This window comes from Trichosurus vulpecula, chromosome 1 (genome assembly GCF_011100635.1).
Source record: "Trichosurus vulpecula isolate mTriVul1 chromosome 1, mTriVul1.pri, whole genome shotgun sequence".
In the NCBI taxonomy this organism is placed as follows: Eukaryota; Metazoa; Chordata; class Mammalia; order Diprotodontia; family Phalangeridae; genus Trichosurus; species Trichosurus vulpecula.
The window spans coordinates 404,121,295-404,144,218 of record NC_050573.1 but is presented as its reverse complement, the minus strand read 5'-3'; the positions used below and the strand labels follow the sequence as shown (position 1 = coordinate 404,144,218).

The window sequence follows — 22,924 nt, the reverse complement described above, 5'->3', positions numbered from 1 at the left end:
TAGGCACCAAATTTCCTGTATTTGCCTTTTGTTCTCAGTATATCACTCCTATTCTTTTAAGTTAAATCCTCGTTCCATTTCCTTACCTTCGTTTATTCTGCATGTGCTAAAATGCATCAGTGCCAACAGAAATACTGTCTGAAGGGTCAGGAAGAGAGCCATTGGTTATTTTTATACCTGAAAAAGACAAATTTTGGAAAAGAAAGAGAAAAACTTTCAATTTAGTGGTAAGCATAAAAGTAGAAGCATATTTATAAGATCATGTATCTAGAAAGGAGCTTACAGGACAACTGGTCCAATCTCCTCGTTTCAGAGATAAGAAAACTGGAAGCTAGAGATGTTGTGACCTGCCCCAAATGATGAAGGCAGAAGTGGGATTTGAACCTCAGTTGCCTGACTTCAGAAACATTAGTCTTTCCACATACTACACTGCTTCCCATTGATCTTTTTGACCTAAAAGAGCAAAAGTGGGTGAAGGGAAGTAATTAAAAAAGAGACAAAAGAAACATTTTAGAATTTGAAATTCCTAGCATTTCCTAGGATTTCCTGGCATTTCCAGGATCAAATATAAAATCCTATTTGGCATTCAAAGCTCCTCATAACCTAATCCCTTCCTACCTTGGCAAGCTTTTTTTAAAAATCAATTTTAGTTTATTTTCAAGACCAAATTATTTCCTATCCTCTTCCCCTACCCATTGAGAAGGCAGGAAAAACAAAGCACACACACTCACTTATTCAAAACAAATTCCTACATTATCCAAGGAGAGAGAAAGAGAGGTGAGGGAGAAGGGAGATAATAAAGGGGGGGAGGGAGAAAGAGAGGAAGAAGAAGAGGAAGAAGAAGAAGAAGAGGAAAAAGAAAAAGGAGGAGGAGGAGGAGGAGAAGGAGAAGGAGGAGAAGAAGGAGGAGGAGGAGGAGGAAGAAGAAAGAGGAGAGAGGGGAGAGGGGGGAGAGGAAGAAGGAAGGAAAGGAGGAAAGGAAAAGTATTTCAAACCACACTCTGAGTTCATCACTTCTCTATCTGGTGGTGGGTAGCATGTTTCATCACAAGTCCTTTAGAATTGTGGTTGGTCATTTTGTTGCTCAGAGTTCCTAAGTCTTTCAGAGTTGATCGTCTTTACAACATTATTGTAATTGAATAAATTGTCCTCCTGGTTCTGCTCATTTCAGTCTGCATCAGTTCATACAAGCTGTTGCCATTTTTCTCCACCTTCATCCTTTCTTACAGCACAATAGTATTCCATTACATTCATAACTTGTTCAGCCATCCCTTGATTTATGGGCATCCTCTCAGTTTCCAATTCTTTGCTACCACAGAAGGAGCTCTTGGCAGTCTTCTTTTACCTTTCTCCCCCTGCCTCTTCCACCACCACCACCTCCTTCTCCTCGATCCAGTGGCACCAACCACCTTGCTGTTCCTCAAACAAGACATTTCACCTCTAAGGCATTTTCACTAATCCAGAGATTAGTGAAAATCCTTAACTTCCTCCCAGTTCCAGGTAAAATCCTACCTTCAAAAGCTTTTCCTGATACCCCTTAATGCTAGTGCTATCCTCTTGCTGATTATCTCCGGTTTATCTTCTATATAGTTTGTCTGTACATGGTTGTTTGCATTTTTTCTCCCCCATTAGGATGTGAACTCCTTGAGAGCAGGGACTGTCTTTTGCTTTTCTTTATATCCCAGCGCTTGGCATAGCATCTAGCATATAACAGGTATTTAATAAGGTCTCGTTGACTGACTGATGAGAAGGAGGGTAGGGTGGAGAAACAGCCTCAAATAAATTAAATTAAATCAACTGCTTTTAAAAGGCTAAATTTCATCTACTTGTCCCCTCCATGCCCTAGAACAGGGCTGTCCAAAATGTGCCCCAAGGGACTCATGAGGCCCGCAGTGTGATTTATGCTGCCCACCTACAATCACAGAAATTTACATAAATGCTTCAGTAAACTCTCACTAAAATGGCAGAGCTCTCACTAAAATGGCAAATCAAAATATATTGTCTATTGTTTCAATAGAAACCTAATGCTGGACAGCCCTGTGTTGTAACAATTGAGCTAGCAGCTGCTGTGGGAGTGAAAAACCAACACAAGCCCAACAACAAGAATGCTGTAAGCCCAGGTTCTTTTGATCTGCTTTACTAAGGAAAGTAACATCAGGGGGTTAACAATCTTACTTTAATCCAACATACAAATATCATTCACTCAGCTCAGGGGGAAAAGCTAGCACCCTGAACTTCAGAGTAAATACAAACAAATTACAAACATACATTTATAAACAGACCAAATACAATTCATAGTTACCAAGGAACCATCAACATCTGAGTTCAGTTGGGAGCTCGACAACGGCTGGCCTAGAGTCACGTGCTACTCTTACTGTGGCTCAGAGCTCCAAAAGAGAAAGCCAGACTCTAGGTTTATATATCTTGTTCAGGGTCAAAGGTGAGTCGCACATGCGACTCACCCACATGACCTAAAATTGTCACAAAAATGTGACAAACCCATGTGGGGTCTAAAAGCCTCTGATGTCCCAAACATGTCACTCAAACCCATGTAAACTAGGCTTTTCCTTGAGGCAAGGAGGTCACCAAGGACTCCTAATTTAATCAAGGAAACAAAGAACAAACTCTTCAAGGGCACTTGATTGAATAAGTGCTAAGAAGCCATCTTGATTGCCAATACACCCTGCCCTAGAATATTATCTATAATAAATGAGTATTGCTTACTGAAAGCAAGGATTTCCATTCTTTAAAAACACTTCCTATATTTTAGATAGATTACAGACTCAGCATGTCCGAGCAAGAGGGGGACCCTATAAGTCATCAAATTCAACCCTTCCTTTCTACAGACAAGACACTGAAGTCCTGAGAGGTAAAGGACTAGTAAGTGGTAGAACAAATATTCAGACCCAGGTCTCCCGGCTACAAGTCCACTGCTGTTTCTACCACACTGTGTTATTCTTAGTTTCTTGTCTTTTAAGTTGTGGGGGGGAAGTATTTTATAGCCAAGAATTGACTGAATCATCCAATGACACCCACCTCTGACCTCTGAACAACAAGAGTGTGTAGTGACTAAAGTTGAACTCACCAGTTTTAATTTGTTCTTTATCCTGCAATATGTTTCCGGTCAATATCCCTTTCATATATCACTTATACTTTCAGTTGGCACCAGGAGAGAATCAGAATTTGTTCAAAGTGTATTTGCAGTCATTACAAGTCTAGATCCTTGTACATCCTTTTAAAAAACAAAAACAAGAAGTTTGCGGGAATTTGTACTCTGTGTTAAAGCAAAATTTATCCATTAAAAAAATTTTTAAATGACTGTGATGGTTTTCCAGAGCTTTTGTATAAGTGCAACTGGGGTTGAGGGGGGTATGTGCATGACTGTCCTTCCTGAGTGAGGTGGCCAGAATACGTATTTGCTGGTTTAATGCTTTGGCGCAGTGGGGATAGTTAGGGCAGCTAGGGGGACCTCAGGTACTTACCAGCTGTGTGACCCTGAGTAAGTCACTTAATCCTGTTTGCCTCAGTTTCCTCATCTGTAAAATGAGCTAGAGAAGGAAATGGCAAACCACTCCAGTATTTTTGCCAAGAAAACCCCAAATAAGATCACAAAGAGTCAAACACCACTAAAATGACTGAACGACAACAATAAACCACACACGTATACATATACATACACACACACATATGCTCTGTGACCATTTAAAAATGGTTTATTGGTCTTACATATGTCACTATATATATATATATGTATGTATTTATACACATGAACTTTATATATACATATAACATAAAAGATCAATAAAACATTTTATATAGTCACAAAACCTTTCTATATTAAACATGCAAGACCTGTATAAATGAAAGACCATATGTATATGTATATACACATACATATATACATACATAGATATAGATATACAAACAGAAGCAGGATTTGAATCCAAGTATATGTGTGTGTATATATACACACATATATGCATATATAGAATATACCCTCCCTTCTCCCCCGAAGCCCATCAATATTTCTGAAATTTCTCCACTAGAGAGTTATCCCTTTGAAGGAAGTCATTGTACTGATGTAAATTAGAAGGAAGTTATTGTACTCATGTAAAAGAATTTCTCAGGAATTGAGTAGATGTTAATTAAAAAAAAACATCATGTTATCAGACATTAAGAAAATGCATAAGGGTTCTGGCCTTTATACAGCACAAGTACTTCAAATTTTGAAAAGGCTTTGCATGCATTATCTTATCTGAACCTCACAATAGCCTCATAAGGTAGATACTATAGAACATTATTATCATCATCTTACAAATGAGGAAACAGAATAATGGGATCATAGATTTAGAGCTGGAAGGACCTTCAAAGGTCATCAATTCTAACCCCCTCATGTTACAGATGAGGTAACTTAGGCCCAGAAAGATTAAGTGACCTGCTCAGGGCAATGCAGCTTGTACTCGTTTGAAGTAAGAGTCGAATCCTGGCCTTTCTGACTCCAGGTCCTGTACTCTTTCCAACTGGATGAGGGTCAGCTCCACCTCTTGGGACCCTCAGCTCTCGTCAAGGTTCAACTCAAGTACCATCTCTCATAGAGGTCTTTTCTAATTTTCTAAGTTGATAGTTCCCTATTCCCAATTACTTTGTATTTATTTGGTATAGAGTCTGTATTTATTAGTGCAAAAGGAGTTGATGAAGGGAGCCCCTGAATAACTTGATAACTTCCCTTGATGAGATCGTAAATCGTGGCCCTTTGTCAGACTGGCATCTTGCTGAGAAAATGCAGAGAACTCCTCTGATGAGTTCCATGCAGGAGTGTCCTGGTAAATGTTTAACAGCTAGCTGTCCAAAAAATATGTATACCTGACACATTTTTAAGTTTAATGCGCATTATCAACATTTTCTCTATCACTCTCTTAAGTCTAGACAAGCAATAAAACAATAAATCAAGCCCTGATTCATAGCTGGCCAATGTCGGAAGTGTAAATGCTCATACTGAAAATTTAACAATCATGTCTTGTGAGCTGGAGCTAGCTAGCACTAAGACATCCTTGGTTCTATGTGATGGGCATAGAGGTAGATGGCAGCTAAGAGTAAGAGGTATTAACCCTTGTTAGAAGAGTCATCCTTTCCCAATGGTCTATCAAAACAAGTTTAATACTTTCTTCATGTATTCCTTCTCCATTGGACTTTTAGATGAGAGGGCAGAAAAGGGTGAGAAAGGGGAGATTTCTCCCTTCTTTCCAACCCCAGAGCAGCCATGTGATTTGTGGGAGAGGCACATGGTGAGCCTAAGAGAGGGAGTCCTTCACATCTAACTGCTAGTTGCCCATTCTGTTTTCCTCCCCAATTTCTGGGCACAGATCAGAAACTAGAAATCCTGAGACTTTTGTGTCTTCATATGCATCTCATCATATAATCTAAGTCTCAATAAGGAGTCTGTAGGAAGGGAAGGAGGTACCTTTCACAACCATAAATGGACGAAAAATTCTTAACTAAATAGGTGACAGAGATGATTACAGATTAATGGACGATTCTAATTATGTAAAATTTTGAAATGTTTTTGCACAATCAAAATCAATTAGGAGTAGTTAACTGAGAAAAAAAATCTCCACAGCAAATATCTCTGATAAAGGTCTAATATTCAAAATATATAGGGAATTACTGCAAATATATAGGAATAAGAGCCATCCCAATAGGTCAAAGGATATGAACAGTTTTCAAATGAAGATGTGATGATTGAGGGTAGTCCTTGAAACATGAGAAATATGCCCTGTCTGGTTCCTGCTTAGTGAACCTACTTCCACATGCATTTGTAATGGAGAGTCCCTTCCCCGAACTTCAGAGCATGTACAAGTATCACGTGGTGAAGTAAAGTCTTTTAACTGGGTGCTCAGACAGAACTTATTGTGCATACAAAAGATTCAAGCTACTCTCTCATTTTCTTCCCTAGTGGATTCCAGTGAGGAAAATTGTTGGAAGCTTCCAGATGAGAGAGGAGCAAGGCTGTCTTATCTTCCACCTGGCTACCACGTGTCCCTGACTACGTGTCCCTATTTCTTTTTGTTCTTTTTTGATCTTAGGTGAATGAGTTATTGTTGTTGATCCCTCATTTTATAAAAGGACCAATGACATCATGGAGGTGATGTCTGGACATCAAGGTTGTGTAAAGTCATCAGCCTCACTCTCTCTTCCAGAGTCAATGAAGTCCAGTGTCAGGACAAAAGTCAAGACTGTTGAGGTCAGAGTCAGGAGAGTGGTCAGGTGTGAAAGAATTCACTTAAGACAACATTCTCTTTTAGTCATTGGGAGCTTTATTTAATGTGAAAGCACACAGACCTTTACTGTAGCTATGGATTTGAGTAAAAGGTACTGATATTTGGGGGGAGACTAGGCTTATATGGACAAAATCCTGACAGCCTAAAGATTTTAGGGTTTTGTGGTTGGTTAAAGATTAAGGACAGGACAAGGGGGACACAGGTTAAAAATTAAGGACAGGGTGGGGGCACAGGATAAGGGAGACAAAAGCAATTCTTTTGGTACAAGTTAAAAAGAAGTTTTATGGTATTTCTAGATAAGGGGGAAAGGGCTTTAGGATGCTCTCAAGTTAGAGGATGAGCTACAGAATGACCCCTTCCCCCCTCAGGAGGGGCCCCACAAAGTACTGGAAAAACGACCCTTAACATTCTTCTTAAACCATAGGGTACTGTTTGCATCCACATCAAAGACGACCATTGATGGGCTAGGATGCAGTGGATGACCTTGGTGTCTTCAATGTCTGACCAAGCTCTAAGCACTCCACAGTGCCTGTTTCAGCCATCTTCACGGCCATTGGAACAAATTGTTCTCATCTGCCCATTCCCACTAGAGGAAGTCTTCACATGCTTGGAGTAGACATACTCTTACCCTCAAGCTAAGTTAGCCTGTCTGATGAGAAAGTTTTACTGGGGTGTGGCCACTGCACATATGATAGCTTCTTGAAGCTAGAGGTGAGAGATAGATGACAGGTAGACACTAAAGATGGTTGAGCAGTTCAGAAAAGGGCTGGGCAAACTATCATCTATTTGAAAGAATTTTCCAAATCATTAAGAATTATAAAAATGAAAAATAAAGCAATTCTAAGTTTCCAACTGTAGCAGCAATTAGATTTGAAGATCTTTCCCACCCATTAATAGACCATGTGACCTGCTTACACAGGAAACCTAAGACACATGTGGTAGGAGGAGCTTCCTGACAGGAAAAGGAAATTATGTCACAGGAAATACAGAGAGAGAGAGAGGGAGAGAGAGAGATGTTATGGCTGCTAATGGCCGCCCTCATGATTGTTAGAACTGAACACGCTGACTTAGTTGTACTGTGAGTTTGTTTTGGGGGAGATCCCAACAGAAGGTCAGAGAGGTTTTGGGATGGTGAGGCTACAGGTTGTGATACAGTGTTTTAAGTTCCTTGCTATTGTGATAAAGTGGGCTGACTGGCTGTGGGAGCTGAACATTTGGTTATGGGATATGATTTTCTGGTATCTTAATAAATATTATACTTCTTTTGCCTTCTTTGTGGAGAGTCTCTCGTACCTTGCAATATAGAACTACATAGGCATATTCACGATTATCACTGATGTGTTTATTGCCTTACTGGTACACCAACTTATACCCATTAGACTGTCAGATATGAACATAGCAATAATTGGAAGAGGTGTGAGAGGGAAGGTATACTAATGAATAGCTGGAAGAGCTCAGAAGTAGTCTAAACATTTGGAAAACAGTTTGGAACCCTCAAAAAGTCACTAAATTGTATATATGCTCTGAAGCAATGATACCACTACATAGCATATACTCCAAAGTAGTACCAGAGAGAGGGAAAGAACATATCCAATATGCATAGCATAGCATAGTGACCAATGATGTCACCAGAAGATAGATAATGAATCATGTTTCCCACTTCCTAGAAGAGGTGATGGACTAGAGGTACAGAATGAGGCCTTAATTTTTAAACATAGTCAATATATGGATTTATTTTGCTTGATTATACTTGTTTCTTATACTTAAGACCTTTGGGTAGAGGAGGAGGGAATGGAAAGTTAGTGAGTAATGATAGAAGATACAAAAAAAAATCAAAGTGCATTAAAAATGAAGACATACATAAAAGAAACAAAAAGTCCAGAAGATATAAATTTAATAAACTTTAAAAGAATTATATATGTATGTGTGTATATGTGTGTATGTGTATATATATATATATATATATATATATACACACACACACACACACGCGCACACACATATATATGGAGGGAGAGAGAAAGAGAGAGAGAGAGAGAGAGAGAGAGAGAGAGAGAGGGAGAGAGAGAGAGAAGACTTCATGGTTGTATATATAATCCTCATCTTTTTTTAACATTGAAAAGGTTTTGTTTGTAAATGATTTTTAAGTTGAAAAGAAAAATAAAATGGAAAAAAATAAAATGTAGGGGGGCAAGAATAGATGATTTCTAGTTTCCCTTCCAGCTCTAAATGCTAAGAATCTGAAAACGAACCATCAGGAACACAAAGAAGCTCTAGGCATAATCTATAGAGCAAGTACAATAAAATGATATTATTTTCTAAATGCCTTTTTCTAAATCCCCATTACTTCCTGTTCACCAGTCCTGATAGATTTGTTCTTTCCCAATTCCCCTACTCATTCCCATGATGAACACAGAGATGATAATCATTCATTTCCAAGGAACTTGGGTGTGGTATGACACTGTTCAAAACCAGCTGGATGACACCACACTGATACACGAAACCAAGCCACTCCAAAGAGAAGGGCTGTTCTTTAGGGACACATGAGCTTGGTCTGGTCTTTCTTTGTAGAACTGATTCCTGATGAATGTATTCACCTTGAAGCCTCAGTTTCTGTCTCTCCTTCTTCCCCCTTCCCTCCTCCCTTTCCTCTGCTCTCCTTCCTCCCTCCTCCACCTCTTACCTTCTCCCTATATCATCTTTTCCTCTAACCCCACTTCACCTCTTAATTTCCCTGTTTGTGTCAGTGCTATCACCATCCTGCCATCCACCCAGATTGGCAAGCTGTCAATTTGATATTCCTGAACACAGATCCAATTAGGTCACTCTCATTCTCAAGAAGCTTCAGTGGCTCTCTGTTCCTCTTAAAACAAAACACAAACTCCTCTGATACTTCGAAATCTGTTTAGTCTATCTTTATATGGGCTATGACTCATGGCTGGAGTGTTCATCTCATAGAATATTGAGCTTCTCCAAGATACAAATCAGGTGCCTAGAGAAGCCTGTTCTTGATCCTCTTTGTGGACAGTGTTTGTTTCATTTTTTTTTATCTCCAGGGCCTAACTCAGTGCCAGTCACATAGAAGGCATTCAACAAATACCGGTTGAGTTTAAGTGAATTGATTTCATGGCTCTACGCTCACCTTCATCAAAACCATCTATATTCAATTATTTGCCAAATCTTGTCAATTCTACCCCAACATCCCTTGTGTCTTTCTTTCCTCCACCTCACATAACAACAATCCTAGTTCAGGCCTTTATCAATAAATCACCTGGACTACTATAACAGTCTCCTAACTTGTCTTCCTGAATCCACCAAGAATGCCTCTAGCCCTGCCCCTACTGCTATCATGGAGGGGAGAATCTTTGTGGAGGAAGGGACCACCAGCAACGACTGCTGATCAACTGCCATCAATAGGGAGATAGGCAGAGAAAGCCTGGGAGTATCAGTACCCCAATCTCAGACTACCAGTGCTACTTCCAGAGAACTCCTATAGAATAAGGGCCAGCCATCCCTATCAACTACCACTTACAGGGAATACAAGGCAGTCTAGCTGAAGCATATCATGGTCCAGGTGATCAAACCACCACCACCACCTTTATCCATCACCCAAGATCTGAAAGGTAGTTTCTCTAGCATGCTCCACTGATTCATTTATGATATCACCCTTTATTTCTAAATCATGTACTCATTTTCAGCTTATCTGGTTTATACTGTGAAATGTTAGTCTATGTCTAGTTTCTGCCAGACTACTTTTCAGTCTTCCATACAGTTTTTGTTAAATAGTGATTTCTTACCCCAATAGCTGGAATCTCTGGTTTATCAACACAAATTACTGTGTTGATTTGCTTCTGAAAAATTGTGTGCCTAATCTGTTCCACTGTCAACCTCTCTTAACTAGTACTAAGTTGTTTTGACCATTATAGCTTTGTAACATAGTTTGAGATCTGCTGCTGCTAGTGCACTTTCCTTCCCACTTTTAAAAATTGATTCCCTTGCTATCCTTGATGTTTTATTTCTCTAGATGAATTCTGTATGATTTCTCCAGTTGTATAAAGGAATTATTTGGTAATTTGATGGTATGACATTGAGTAAGTAAATTAATTTAGGCAATATTACAATGTTTATAATACCAGCATGGTTTACTCATGAGCAATTAATATTTCTCCAGTTATTAAGAAATATCTTGATCTGTGTGAATAATGTTTTGTAATTATGTCCATATAGTTCCTATGTGTGTCTTGGCAGGCAGATTCCAAAATATTTTCTAATGTCTGTAGTTATTTTAAATGGAATTTCTCTTTCTTTCTCTTCCTGCTGGGTTTTGTTGGTAATTGTAACAACAATGCTACTTGCCACTACTGTGGCTGGGTAAGACCAATAACACCAGCACACAGAAGGGTTGCTAGCACAGATTCTTTGATCAGCTTTTCTAAGGAAAGCAACTTTAAGGGGTTTACAATCTCATTTTAATTAAATCTACATATATTCTTCACTTAATTCAGGGGAAAAAGTCAACACCCTGAACTTCAGAGAAAGCACAAACAGAAATTACAAGTAGAAATTATATAAACAGACGAAAATAACACAAATCAGCAGACAGGCTTCTAGCTGTCTATCCAAGACATTACATACATAGTTACCAGAGAGAGAAGCACCAACATCTGGATTTTTCAAAGTTGGGGGCTCCAACAGATACCCAGAGTCTCATCTGGTCAAATCATATGATACTCTTCCAGTGAGTGAGTTCCAAACAAAATGCTAACCTAAGAGTATAGATATACTTCTTCAGGGTCAGGGGGCATCCCAACCATGCAACTCAGACCCATGTGACCTAAATCTTCCTGTGACTTAAGTAGGTCATCAAAGACTCTTGATTGAAACAAAGGCAAGACTCAAAGGCACTTGATTGCTTTAGTTCTGAAAAGCACTGCAAAACAAAAGACAACAGAAAGTCCCACCCTGCTTGTCACCACAGTAATATGTATACAGAAATGCTGCCCCTACAAAACTGGCATTTATCAATTGACAACTTCAGATCTGCTCGCTCTAATTAGGCTAAAACTTCCATTGGTCTTTCTTCAGGTTGTTCTAATGTTTTGTGTGCTCTCCACCCCCCGAAACAGTGTGATATCATCCAGATAACCCAGCACTTCCAGGTAGTTCATTACACTGTCAGCTGTTGAAAAGTAGAAATTGTTCTAGGAATACCTTGAAAAATAAGCTGTGACTAAAAATATCCTGCTGGACTAGTTAGGAAGACTCATTTTTCCGAGCTCAAATCCAGCATCAGACACTTGCTAGCTGTGTGACCCTGGGCAAGTCACTTAACTTTGCCTCAGTTTCTCATCTGTAAAATGAGCTGGAGAAGGAAATGGCAAATATCTTTGCCAAGAAAACCTCAAATGGGTCACAGAGAGTCAGACATGACCGAACAATAAACAACAAATATTCTTTTAGCTCTTGGGAGGATACCATACCTGGCACACTTGTTCCAATCAAATCTCATGTTCCTAACTTAGGTTTCACTGCTCTTCTCACTCTTAGTCTTTCAATGTGACTCTCTATTGACTACAAACTTCAAGGGTCTCTCCCCTTTCATTGGATAGTTATGAATGAAATTGGCATATGCTCAGTGGTGGGTTTGCATTGGTTCGGGAGAACCAGTACCTAATTTTAGGTTGAGTTCGGCAAACCAGTTGTTAGCGGAGGCAGGGCTTGTGCCCGCCATGGCAGCAATGCGTCAGCTCAGTTTCGTGGAGAACCGGTTTATTTGAATGCCACCACTGATGCTTAGTAATGATATTAATAATAGCTGGCATTTATGCAGCACTTTAATGCCTACAAAGTGTTTCACATATATTATCTCATTTGATCCACACAATAACCCCGTAAGGTAGGTGCTGTTATTATTATCCCTGTTTTACAAGTGAGCAAACCAAGACTTGGAGAGGTCAGGTGGCTTGTCCAGGGTCACACAGCTAAGAAGCATCTGAGAAGGATTTGAATTCAGGCCTTCTTAACTCTAAATCTAACCCTAATCAATGTACCACCTAGCTGTTGAACACCAAAACTGTTGCCAACAATGTCTTTCTCGTCTGTCATTCTTGCTTGGCAATTTAAAGATTTTCTTTATACTTTGGCAGATTCCAAGTGCTATGCCTTTAAGATTTCCTAAAAATCTAGCTCTTTTCTCTACCTCAGACATCTGCCATTGTTGTAAGGCTTCATTGCATTCATATGTTTCTTCCTCTCATGCCTTCCCTGAGAAAAACCCTGACTTGGACCTATGATTCCACGGTGACGTAATGTTATACTCTAAGGTTCAGAGAAGCCTATTAACACTGGTAGCTGTTCTTGCATTTCTCATGGCTTTTTCTTCTAAGTTAATGCTAATAATTCATCTGCAAATAGTTTCTCTTTAATTATCATCACTCAACTCTCTTAAGTATTCCCTTGTCTTCTGTGAGAGGTTTGGCAATCAGACTTCAGTCACTTTCTGAAGCTCTGACAAATAAGGAATTTTTGAAAGACTTCATATCCTTAGGTAAATTGCAGAATACAGGGAAGGTATTAGCTTTTTTCTTATGCCTCTTTGAGGCAGCAATAATTAGGAAATTAATTTTGAATAAGAAAAATGTTGTACATAGTATATTTATGTCTTTATTTTATACAGACTGTAATAATGAAGAATTAACCAAATCTTGCTGTCTTTCACATGTCAATTCATGTTCTAATGAATTACTGAGAATGGGCTATGGGTGACCCCTACCAGGAATGCAGGACACCCAAGTTGAGCAGAGTAAGCTGATGGTGGAGAGGGAGGGAAGGGTGGTTATGAACCAAAAGGAGAAAGACTAAGGGCCAAAATGGAGAAAGATACTACTTCTCCTGGGACCATGACAGTAAATGATAGAGATCAGTCTAAGCCTGAGAAATGAACAAGAAAACAGATAATAATACTAATACTAATGTTAATGCTAATACTGATAAGAGCTTGCTTTTATATAGCATTTTAGGTTTGTAAAACACTTTACAAATATTATCTCATTTGATCCTTATAACAATCCTGGGAAGTAAGTGCTATTATTATCCCCTTTTTACATATGAGGAAACTGAGATAAACAGTGGTTAAGTGACTTGCCCAGAGTCACAAAACTAGATCACACAGCCTCTGTCTGAGACCACATTTGAACTCAGATCTTCCCAACTCCAGGCCCAGTGTTCTATCCACTGTACTACCTAGTTGCTTAACTGGGGCCACCTGGAAAGAAATGTTTAATGCTTTATGAGTATACTATACTAACAGTACCATCAAACTTCCTGGGATTTACCTGACCTAAGTATGGTATGCACACCAAAGTTCTCTCTCCCTGTAACTCTGTACAATAATTATGTGTGCTGTCCTGAAGAGTGTAATGCATGCTCTGGGATGGCTATCCAAACTGTGTGAACCCCTACTTGCACTGGCGAGACTGGGTGCCCAGAACAAGGTTGCAACATCCCCTCAGGACTCTAAGGATGGCCCTGAAGGGGTGGTGGTGTCTTGACAGTGGTGTCTTGTCTAATGCTCTATCCCAGTATGTTTCCCATCAAGACCATGGGTAGATTATCAATTAATCTTCCAGACTCAATTAGTTTTTAGGGGGGGAATTAACTAACACAGGCATCATAACAGTTAATATAAAACACCCCCTCCCAAAAGTCTATGACTCACTCTACTACAAGTACCTGCAGAATCCAGGGAAAAGGTGAGCTCAGAATTAGAGAGGACATGTGGCACAGAGGTGACTCAATGCTCCAAGTTGCGGGAAGTCCTTTTCTCCCTTTCTTGGGGTGCCCAAGAAGTTCCCCTTAGCTTCCTGGGATAGCTTCTTTGCAGGACTCCTTGGGGAGCTGTAAATGGTCTATCCTTGATGTCTGTGCTAGACGCTGCCATCAGCTGACCCAAGGAAGAGACTAGGACACTGAGGAGAAGGGGGAAGTCCAAAGTCCACTGGACCCTTTGAAGCTTACAAATCTTCCTCCAAACAAAGTGTGGTAAGAGGAAGGAAACCTAGACCAAGGCCAAAGCCAAGACTCTCTTCTTTTCCCCTCTCCCCGAAATGGTTTCTCTTCAGAGGTTTTGCTAGAGTGGCATACTCACTCCAATCTCTGGAATAATTTTGATTATTAACTAGCTTTCCATCTTACACTGGTGCATCAAACTCAAATAGAAAGGGAGCCCTGCATATTGACCTAGAAAATCACAAATTAACATTATTTATGTTGTATTGTATTTTTATTTTGTTAAACATTTCCCAATTACATTTTAATCTAGAGTTTGACACCTCTGTAGAAGACCCCTATGACATGACCCAGTTTCCTTAAACCACTTGAACAGGATACCTGTGTAATATCACTTCAGTTTTAGGATTTTTTTCAGTAAGTCTAGAGCCTATTACTGACTAATTGATTGAAACTATATCAACAATGATTGGAATTGAAGTTAAGGCATTTTGTCACTTTAATTGGGATGGGGCAGCTTTCTTGACTTATTCCGTCAACCTCACTCTTACAAGTTGAAAAGATATGAAAAGAGCAACCATCTAAGAAGTTAAAAAGTGGGAAAAAAATCAAATTCTCTCTTCTTCATCACTAGGTTGTGACAATGGAACATTTAGCCAATACACATGTTCCCATAGTCGGCAATACCACCCTCTGGAGGGTGCTGGAATGACCCAAGGAGGGGCAGTAGTAGCCTCAGGTGCAATTGGGGGGCATTGAATAAAAATAAGGGGGTGGTGGAAGAATAAGGACATGTTTCATCTGTTATGTAACAACTGTGTAACAGTTATAGTGATTACATTATTTTCCAAGTAAACACACAAAATACAATTTATAACCAATTGGTGGTCAAGTCTGCCAGCAGGTCTTAACAAGCAAGTATTGGCATGGCATGGTTGGGAAGTCATGCATTGGCAGGAATATGTTCATGTAATGACTTGTGATACTATATGGTTACATGACATAATATTGTATTATCAAAATTTCAATGCAGGAAAAAGCCTGCATTTTTTGCAAATGCAAAAAAATTACTATAAATTATTAGATTTAAGATGTGTCATTAAAAATTTACATTTTTTAAAAAAATGATGCAAATTTTTAAAAGTTAAAGGGTTAAAGAAAGTAGATTTCCAGGGGGACACTGAGTAATTTTTTTAAAGGGGGCAGTAGGCCAAATAAGTTTGGGCACCTCTGAGCTAATACTAGTGAATGACAAGGAAAGTTGTCACTGGAAGACACTTGTTCCTATGGAATGACTTGGAGCAGGTTTCTAGTTTCAACACACATTTCCCCCATGATAAAGGGTTTTAATACTAGGAAGGGCTTCCTCCCACTGGGAAGAGATAAACCCAGCCTTACAGTTCCTGTAAATGAGGGAGAAGGCAAGAGCCTGTACTTCCTTCTCTTGCAGCCAATACTGCCCCAGCCCTGTTTTCATACTCTTTCTCTTTGTCAAATCAAAGTGTCCCTAAGGTTCCTTATGAAACAATCATGATCTTTTTTTTTTCATTTTCTCCCTTCTCCATGGAAAGAGGATCACTGGAAAAAACACAGAAGCCTGGAGGCACGCTGTGAATAACAACGCAGGAAACAAAGAAAAAGAATTACAGTTGACATTAAAATACTGCTTCAAATTTTACAAACTGCCTTACAAACATCACAAGGTAGGCATTCTAGATCCCCATTTTAGGGATAAAAAGACAGAAAGACTCTGTGCATTGTTTCACCCAGATGGCAAGTGTCCTAGGTGGAATTCAAATACCTTTGGTTGTCTCTAACTTGTCCAGAGATTAATTCTGCTGGAAAGAGACACTGTAGACTCAGCAGGAAACGTCAGAGATGCACCAGTCCTGAAACTGTAGCCCTGGAAACAGGTGAGCTCCCTTGCCCCTCTGTTGCCTTTCCCTTGAATCTGACTGACTGCAGCTGGCTTTTTAAAAGAAGTACAGTGCATTACCAGATAAGGAGGGCAGATGGAGAGACTCAGCCTAATACAGGGAGAAGGAAAACGTAAGGAGAATGAGCTGATCCTTACCATCAGTGGTCATCTGTCCAGATTCATAGGTTCTGTTAAAGCTGGAATGGGCCTTAAAAATCACTGAATCTATAGCGACACAGAAAAGTCAAGTGATTTGCCCAAAATCCAACAGCTAGAGCTGAGACTCAAATCCAGGTCTCCTAGACTCTAGTCCAGTGGTCTCTCTATTCATGGCAGAATTCTTAAAGATGGGGGGAACTGGGGCAGCTAGGTGGCACAGTGAGTAGAGCACTGGCCCTGGAGTCAGGAGGACCTGAGCTCAAATCTGTCCTCAGACACTTGACACACTCACTAGCTGTGTGACCTTGGGCAAGTCACTTAACCCTAATTGCCCTGCCTTCCCCACTCCAAAAAAAAAAAAAAAAGAGAGATGGGAAGAACTTTTAGAGATCATTGAAGTCAAACTCCCTAATGTACATTATAAAATGACAAGCCTAAAGTTTCAGGGGACCTTAGAGGCCATTTAATCCTACCTTCTACCCAGTAATCCTCTCTATTGCATCCCTTACAGGGCCTACAATTGTCATCCAGCCCCTTCTCGAACACTCTTAGCAACTGGGGAGCTCACTACTCTGTCAGGTATTGGTAGATGGTTCTCATTTTTATAAAATGTACATTTAATACAAAATTCAGCAATTCCAACAGAATAGGTTAAGGATTTCAATTAGATTTCCCTTGGACCCTGGTCCTCTGAATACAAATCTGGTACTCTTTCTACTACAGCCACATTGCTTCCCTGGTCTCATACCCTTTCTCCAGCACTATGACTGACCTAGTAGTTGTCTGTCAAGATGTGGCAGCATGGTGTCATGGAAAGAATACAGGATCAAGGAATCTTGAGCTAGTTCCACTATGAACTATATGAGACTTTAGGTTAGGACTTCTAACTTCTTTGTGCCTCAGTTTCCTCAATTGTAAAGTGAGGATAATGATAAATAAATGAATTTTAAGTAAATAAATGAATAAATAAATAGCAATGAAATGAGGATAATTGGGTTGTTGTAAGGGCCAAATGAAAGTAAAAAGTATAATATGAAATACAAAAGATCCTATAGCAAGGGAATGGTAGAACTAGTTCTTACTGGCCTGTGAGAGCCAATTGTTAGATATTCAGTTTGAGCATTTATACCTCAGAAATCAGCAAATGTTATATAGTAGGCTGTGATTCATTGAGTATTATTATCATTATCATGACTTAAAAAATAATAGGGAAAATGTTAATAATGCAGATTAAACTTAAAAGTGCATAATGTAGACATTTTTCCCCTGGAGAGTCAGTTGTTAAACATTTACCAGCACATTGTTGTATGTACATTTTTTTTTTAATTATACAGCAGAGATCCAGTCAACCACTGGAAGGGGTCACTGAGACCATCCCAGGGTGGGGAACTTGTAGCTTTGAGGCCACATGTAGCTTTCTAGGTCCTCAGGGTACAGTCTTTTGACAGAGTCCAAGTTTTATAGAACAAACCCTTTTATTAAGGGGATTTGTTCTGTGAAGTTTGGATTCAGTCAAAGGGCTGCACTTGAGGACCTAGAGGGCCACATGTGGCCTCAAGGCTGCAGGTTCCCCACCCCTGATTCTAGTCTAACATTCTCATTTTACACAAGAAGAAACTGAAGCTGAGGGAGGTTAAGGTCACATAGTAAGCAAAAGAAGCAGGATTTGAATCCAGGCTCTCTGATTTGAGAGCTAGTGTATCACACACTATCACTAACTTTCCTGCCACGCCCTCTGCGTCTACTGCTAGAACAGACCCTCCCTGCCCTCCTTACACAGTTTGACATTGCTCAACTTCTTGATCCTTGGTAGTTGGTGTGCACACCCTATCCACCCACCTAAATTACTTTCTATATATTTTGATTTACTTATTTGTACTATTTGTATTTGTTGTTTTACCCAAGTGGAACACAGGCTCAGGGTGGGCTGGGATTGTTCTCTTCTCTTTCACTGTCCCCTATCTTCACCTCCTCAAGCCTGGACTATTGCAATGACCTTCTGGTTGATTTGACTGTGCTATAATTCTCTCATTCTGGTCCATCCTGCATTCAGCCACCAAAACGATTTTACTGAAGCACAGGTCTGAGCATCATCCGCCTCCCCCAAATAAACTCCAGTGGCTCCCCAAGACCTCCAGGATCAAATACAAAATCCCATTTGGGGTTCAAAGTCCTTCAAAGATAGCCCCACCTACCTTTCCAGTATTTTACATCTTACTGTTGATCTAGAGACAATGGCCTCTTAGCAATTCCACAAATTTGACAATTCATCTTTCAGTTCTAGGCATTTTCTCAGTCTGTCTCCCATGCCTGTAAAGCTCTCCCTTCTCCTCTCTGCCTGCCAGCTTCCTTCAAGCCCCAATTAAAAACCCACCTTTTAACAGGAAGCCTTTCTCAATTTCTCTTAATTCTAGGGAGCTTCCTTCCATTAATTATTTCCCATTTATCTTGGATATAGCTTGCTAGTATATATTTGTTTGCATATTTTCTCTCCCTTTAGATTGGAAGCTCCTTGAGGGCAGGGATGGTCTTTAGTTTTTTGTTATATTCCAAGGAATAATATCTCAGTGTCAGGCACATAGTAAGCTAAATGCTTATTGACTGACTGACTTCTACTAGAACAACCCAGGACACATGGTAGATAATAATGCTTGTTCAATTAAATTAATTTGAATTGAATTTGATGATCTCTAGGGAGAAGAACTAAGTGGGTAGGAGTAGATCAAACTAACAACCCTACTTAACAAATAAAAGTACTTTTAGTTACTCTTACTATGCTCTGTTTTTCCTAAAAACAAAACAAAGTTTCCTTCAAAGAAAAACAGCCTTGAATGCTGGGCCCATCAGCTTAGTAGCTTGTCCAAGACAGAAAAAGATTAGGTGATTTTATGGGTGGAGCCTTTCAAAATTGGGGAGATAAAAAAGACTATCCAGCCTAAGACCTACTGAGGTCATCATTTCCCAAACTAATGTAGCCACATAATACTTTCAGGGTTAGAAATGTAATGATTGAGCCCTCTAAAGTTTGCTCCAGGGTCTGGGAATTTGGAATCCACCAGGAAGAGGGGCAAGGGAGGGTTGGTGAAATTTGTGGAGGAAATTGAGAAAATGTCACCTATTTTCACACCAAAATATTACTATATACAAGAAATTTTGGTACACACAATTCATATTTAATGCTTGAGAGAAAAAATATATTGCTAGCATAGACAGCCTTTGTATGATGCCCAAGCAAGGTGGAGGGTGTTCCTTGGAACACACACGGTAAAGATCCCTCTCCAGAAAGACACTGAAGTATCCAGCACAGAAAAAAGTAAAAAGTAATATGTATCCTACTGTATGCAATACAATAGCATTTTAATTGGTAGTTTCCTCATCTTAAAATGAGGAGGTTTTATATATAACCCCCTCTTCCATTCCCAGTGGTCTAGGATTCTATTCTGGTCTTTTCTGAGAGGGCAAAGGGAAGGATGGATGGCAAATGCATAGATCGAAGTTGGGGTGTAGCTTCTGATAGTTATCTATCTTTGCCAAGAAAACCCCAAATGGGGTCACAAAGAGTCGGACAAGACAGAAACTACTCAACAACAACACAAAAATCATTTTGACAACTTTCTCTCCAAAAAGTCCCACAAAGGGAAAGACTAAGCAGAAAGATACAGCGAAAAGATGGTTGGATTGGGAGTCAAGTCCCAACTCTCTTTAGTACCTTCGTAACCCCTAGACCAACCACTGCATCTCAGCTTTCCCCGTCTGTAAAATAAGAGGGTTGGTTCTAGATGAACTCTCAGGTCCCTCCCCGCTCTAAATCCTGTGGCAATCAAGTCAAACTGGGAATAATGAGATCGGACAAGGTTCCAAAATGAAAGCATAATTATAACAGCTAATTCTTCCTAGAATTGTCATTCAGTTGAAGCACAAACAGACGCCAAGGTTAGATGGCCTCTCATCAGGTATGTTTAAGCAGAGATTCTTATTCAAGTACGGACCTGACCTCCGAGGCGTCTTCCAACTCTGAGGAGCCCCGCTGTTAAAAAACAGGATCTAACCTGAGACTCTTCAACTTTCAAAGAGACAAATAAGACACCAGAAACAAAAGCACCTGGGAGGATTGCCACGGTCTGTGTACTCTTTAGTAACAGTCAGACTCGCAGTGCTAAGCGTGTTAAAGTTCTTATCTCCTCTCCAGCTTGAGCGCGATTGTGGGTGCGCCGCGGGCCCCAACCTGGGGAAGGAAAGCAAACTGGCTGCCAGGAGGCGGGGATCCCCCGCTGAGATTAAATGAAGGAAAAGGTGAAGGAGGAGGAAGAGGAGGAAGAGGAGGAGGAGGAGGAGGAGGAAGACTTGCTTTCCCAGGACCAGGAAGCAACACCAGTTGTAGAACTTACGTCTCGGTCCTGGAGCTCGGCTGCTAACAGAGGCCGAGATGCGAAGGCGCCTCGGGACCGGGGGAGGGGGACTCGCTCGTCGTCCCCCGGAGGAAGCCAGCGGAGCTGACCGTGGAAGGCGCCGAGACCGCGCGGCCAGAGGCTCGCTCTGCGAAGCTGCCCTGGCCCCCACCGCCGTAAGTCTGGGCTATGAATCAGCCGCAGGCTTAGCGCCGGGGCGGGGGCTGGAGTTACTGGAAAAGTCGAGGAGGTGAGGGGGGTGGTAAGGGGAGGGAGTAGGAAGAGGACACAGGCGGGAGGACTTTTGCAATTTCCCGTCTCGCTTCGGGCACTTGGTACTCCTGGAGACCCAAGGGAATTCGGCCACTTTTACTCTTCCAGGGAACAGCTTGGAGTATGGCCCTGACGCAGAAGAAGGAGCATTTAACCTCTCGGGCTTCCCATTTGGGCGAGGGATGGTGGGAAAAGAGAAGTTGGCAAAGAGAGAAAGGGAGGAGAAAGTGGGTGGTGTGCGCGTTGGGGGGGGGAGGGGGCGGGGGAAGAGAAAGAAAAAAACCTAGGACTTCTAGGCCCCTTATGAGCTGCTTTCGCAGCTTTGGCCAACAGCCGCCTCCTGCCCTGTGGGTCCCAGTTCCTAGGTCCTTCCATTTCACCTTTGCCTGCCCCAGCCCTTTCCCCATAACTCTAAGGACTGGTGTTGACCAAAAAAAGACAAGAATAAGGACCTCCTCTGGTTGTCCCAGTACAAGGTGGCTGCTCACCACGATTTGGAAACTGAAACACAACTTGAGAAATCCCTAATCAGAATTCAAACAGAAACGTGAATCCATGGAAAAGCCTCCTCTCTTCTGAGGAGTAAGAGAAGGGAGGGGAAGGAGGAGAGAGGGAGGCTTTTAAAATTCCCAGCCAAAATCCTCAGTCACTAGGGAAGCCCACTGAGAGGACTTCTTGCCCTAAGTCAGGACTGGTAAAATGTGTTTGAATAAATTGCTAGAAATAGCCCACAAGCACACAACTTAACTGCCCTATGTCAGCAGAGATCGCTTTGCTCAGCTACATGGAATTTCAAGAACAGTAATGTCCAATTTCTTTCCATCTTAAAGTGGCATTTTAGGGACATTCCTCTAAAAGGCTCAGTGGTGTGAAGAATGTTAATAGAGTTCATCTAGTCCAACTCCTTCAAGTTATTTAGGACGAAACTGAGGCTCAGAGTGGTTAAATGGCTTGCTTCTGGCAAGATAAGCAAGTGAGAGCTAGGAATAGGCTTCTGTAGCTCCAGGTCTCAATTAGTTCAATTGGTCATTCTGCCAAGTACACCTAAATGATGGTCGGGATTCTCACCTGACCTAATTACCTGTGTTGATAGTATAAGCTTCCTCTAGAGGGAGCAAGAATGGCTTGGACCTGTATGGACTTAGGGAATTTGGAGTTTTTTCTTTATGTGCCCCATCCCCAGGACTCTGGGGAAAGGGGCCCTGTGTACTCTCTTCCCAGTGTTCCCTTCTCTTCTTTTCTGCGATCTTTTTCAGTCCCACCCTCCCATCCACCTCCAATCCCCAACTAGGCCATGTTTCCATGCCTCCAGGGGTGAGCAAAAACTCCAAAACCTAGCAGTTTAAGAGAGTAGAGGACTTGGGCTAACACCAGACTTAGTCTTACAAAAATAAAAGCAAAAAGAATCTCTCTAAATCCATTCCTCCTCCTCCTCCTGCTCCTCCTCCTAAATAATAATAATAATGATGCCATGGTGCTTGAAGATGTAGGGAACACTTCTCACAACAATCCCAGGTGAATGGCCAACTTAAGGTGTGTTGCCTTCATGAAGATAACATGTGATTTTTATGTATGTTCACATTACTGTCATTTCAGAAATCATCTTAGAGGACCTCTTTACTAAGTGCTCCATAAATATTTAATAATGATCTATCCAAATAATGATTCTACCCAAATAAAACTATGCTACAATATTATATTTAAAAGTGTTTGAAACTTCTGTTGAGACATACATCCTCTTGTTTCTATGCCTCAGACATTTCAAAAATCTCAGAACCTGATTTAGAAGGGACTCCAGAAGCTGTCTTGGATTCATCATTACCTGAACAGGAATCTCCTCTCACGTAAAGACTGAGTGATTCTGGGGGCATATGTCAAGGGGATTCCTATTGATATATGGC

At 40.7% G+C, this 22,924-nt stretch overlaps 1 protein-coding gene across 1 annotated transcript in view; it reads right to left on the bottom strand.

Annotated features, from left to right (window-relative positions):
- Window positions 1–20,820, bottom strand: part of OSMR (oncostatin M receptor) — an 83,699-nt gene extending 62,879 nt beyond the window's left edge. The window contains exons 1-3 of the mRNA XM_036741180.1: window positions 20,751–20,820; window positions 3,086–3,232; window positions 87–177 (exon numbers count right to left, since the gene is read on the bottom strand). Of these exons, the coding sequence (XP_036597075.1) occupies window positions 87–162 (76 nt within the window). The 5' untranslated portion in view covers window positions 163–177; window positions 3,086–3,232; window positions 20,751–20,820. The remainder of the gene's footprint in view (window positions 1–86; window positions 178–3,085; window positions 3,233–20,750) is intronic.
- Between the last annotated feature and the right edge of the window lie 2,104 nt (window positions 20,821–22,924).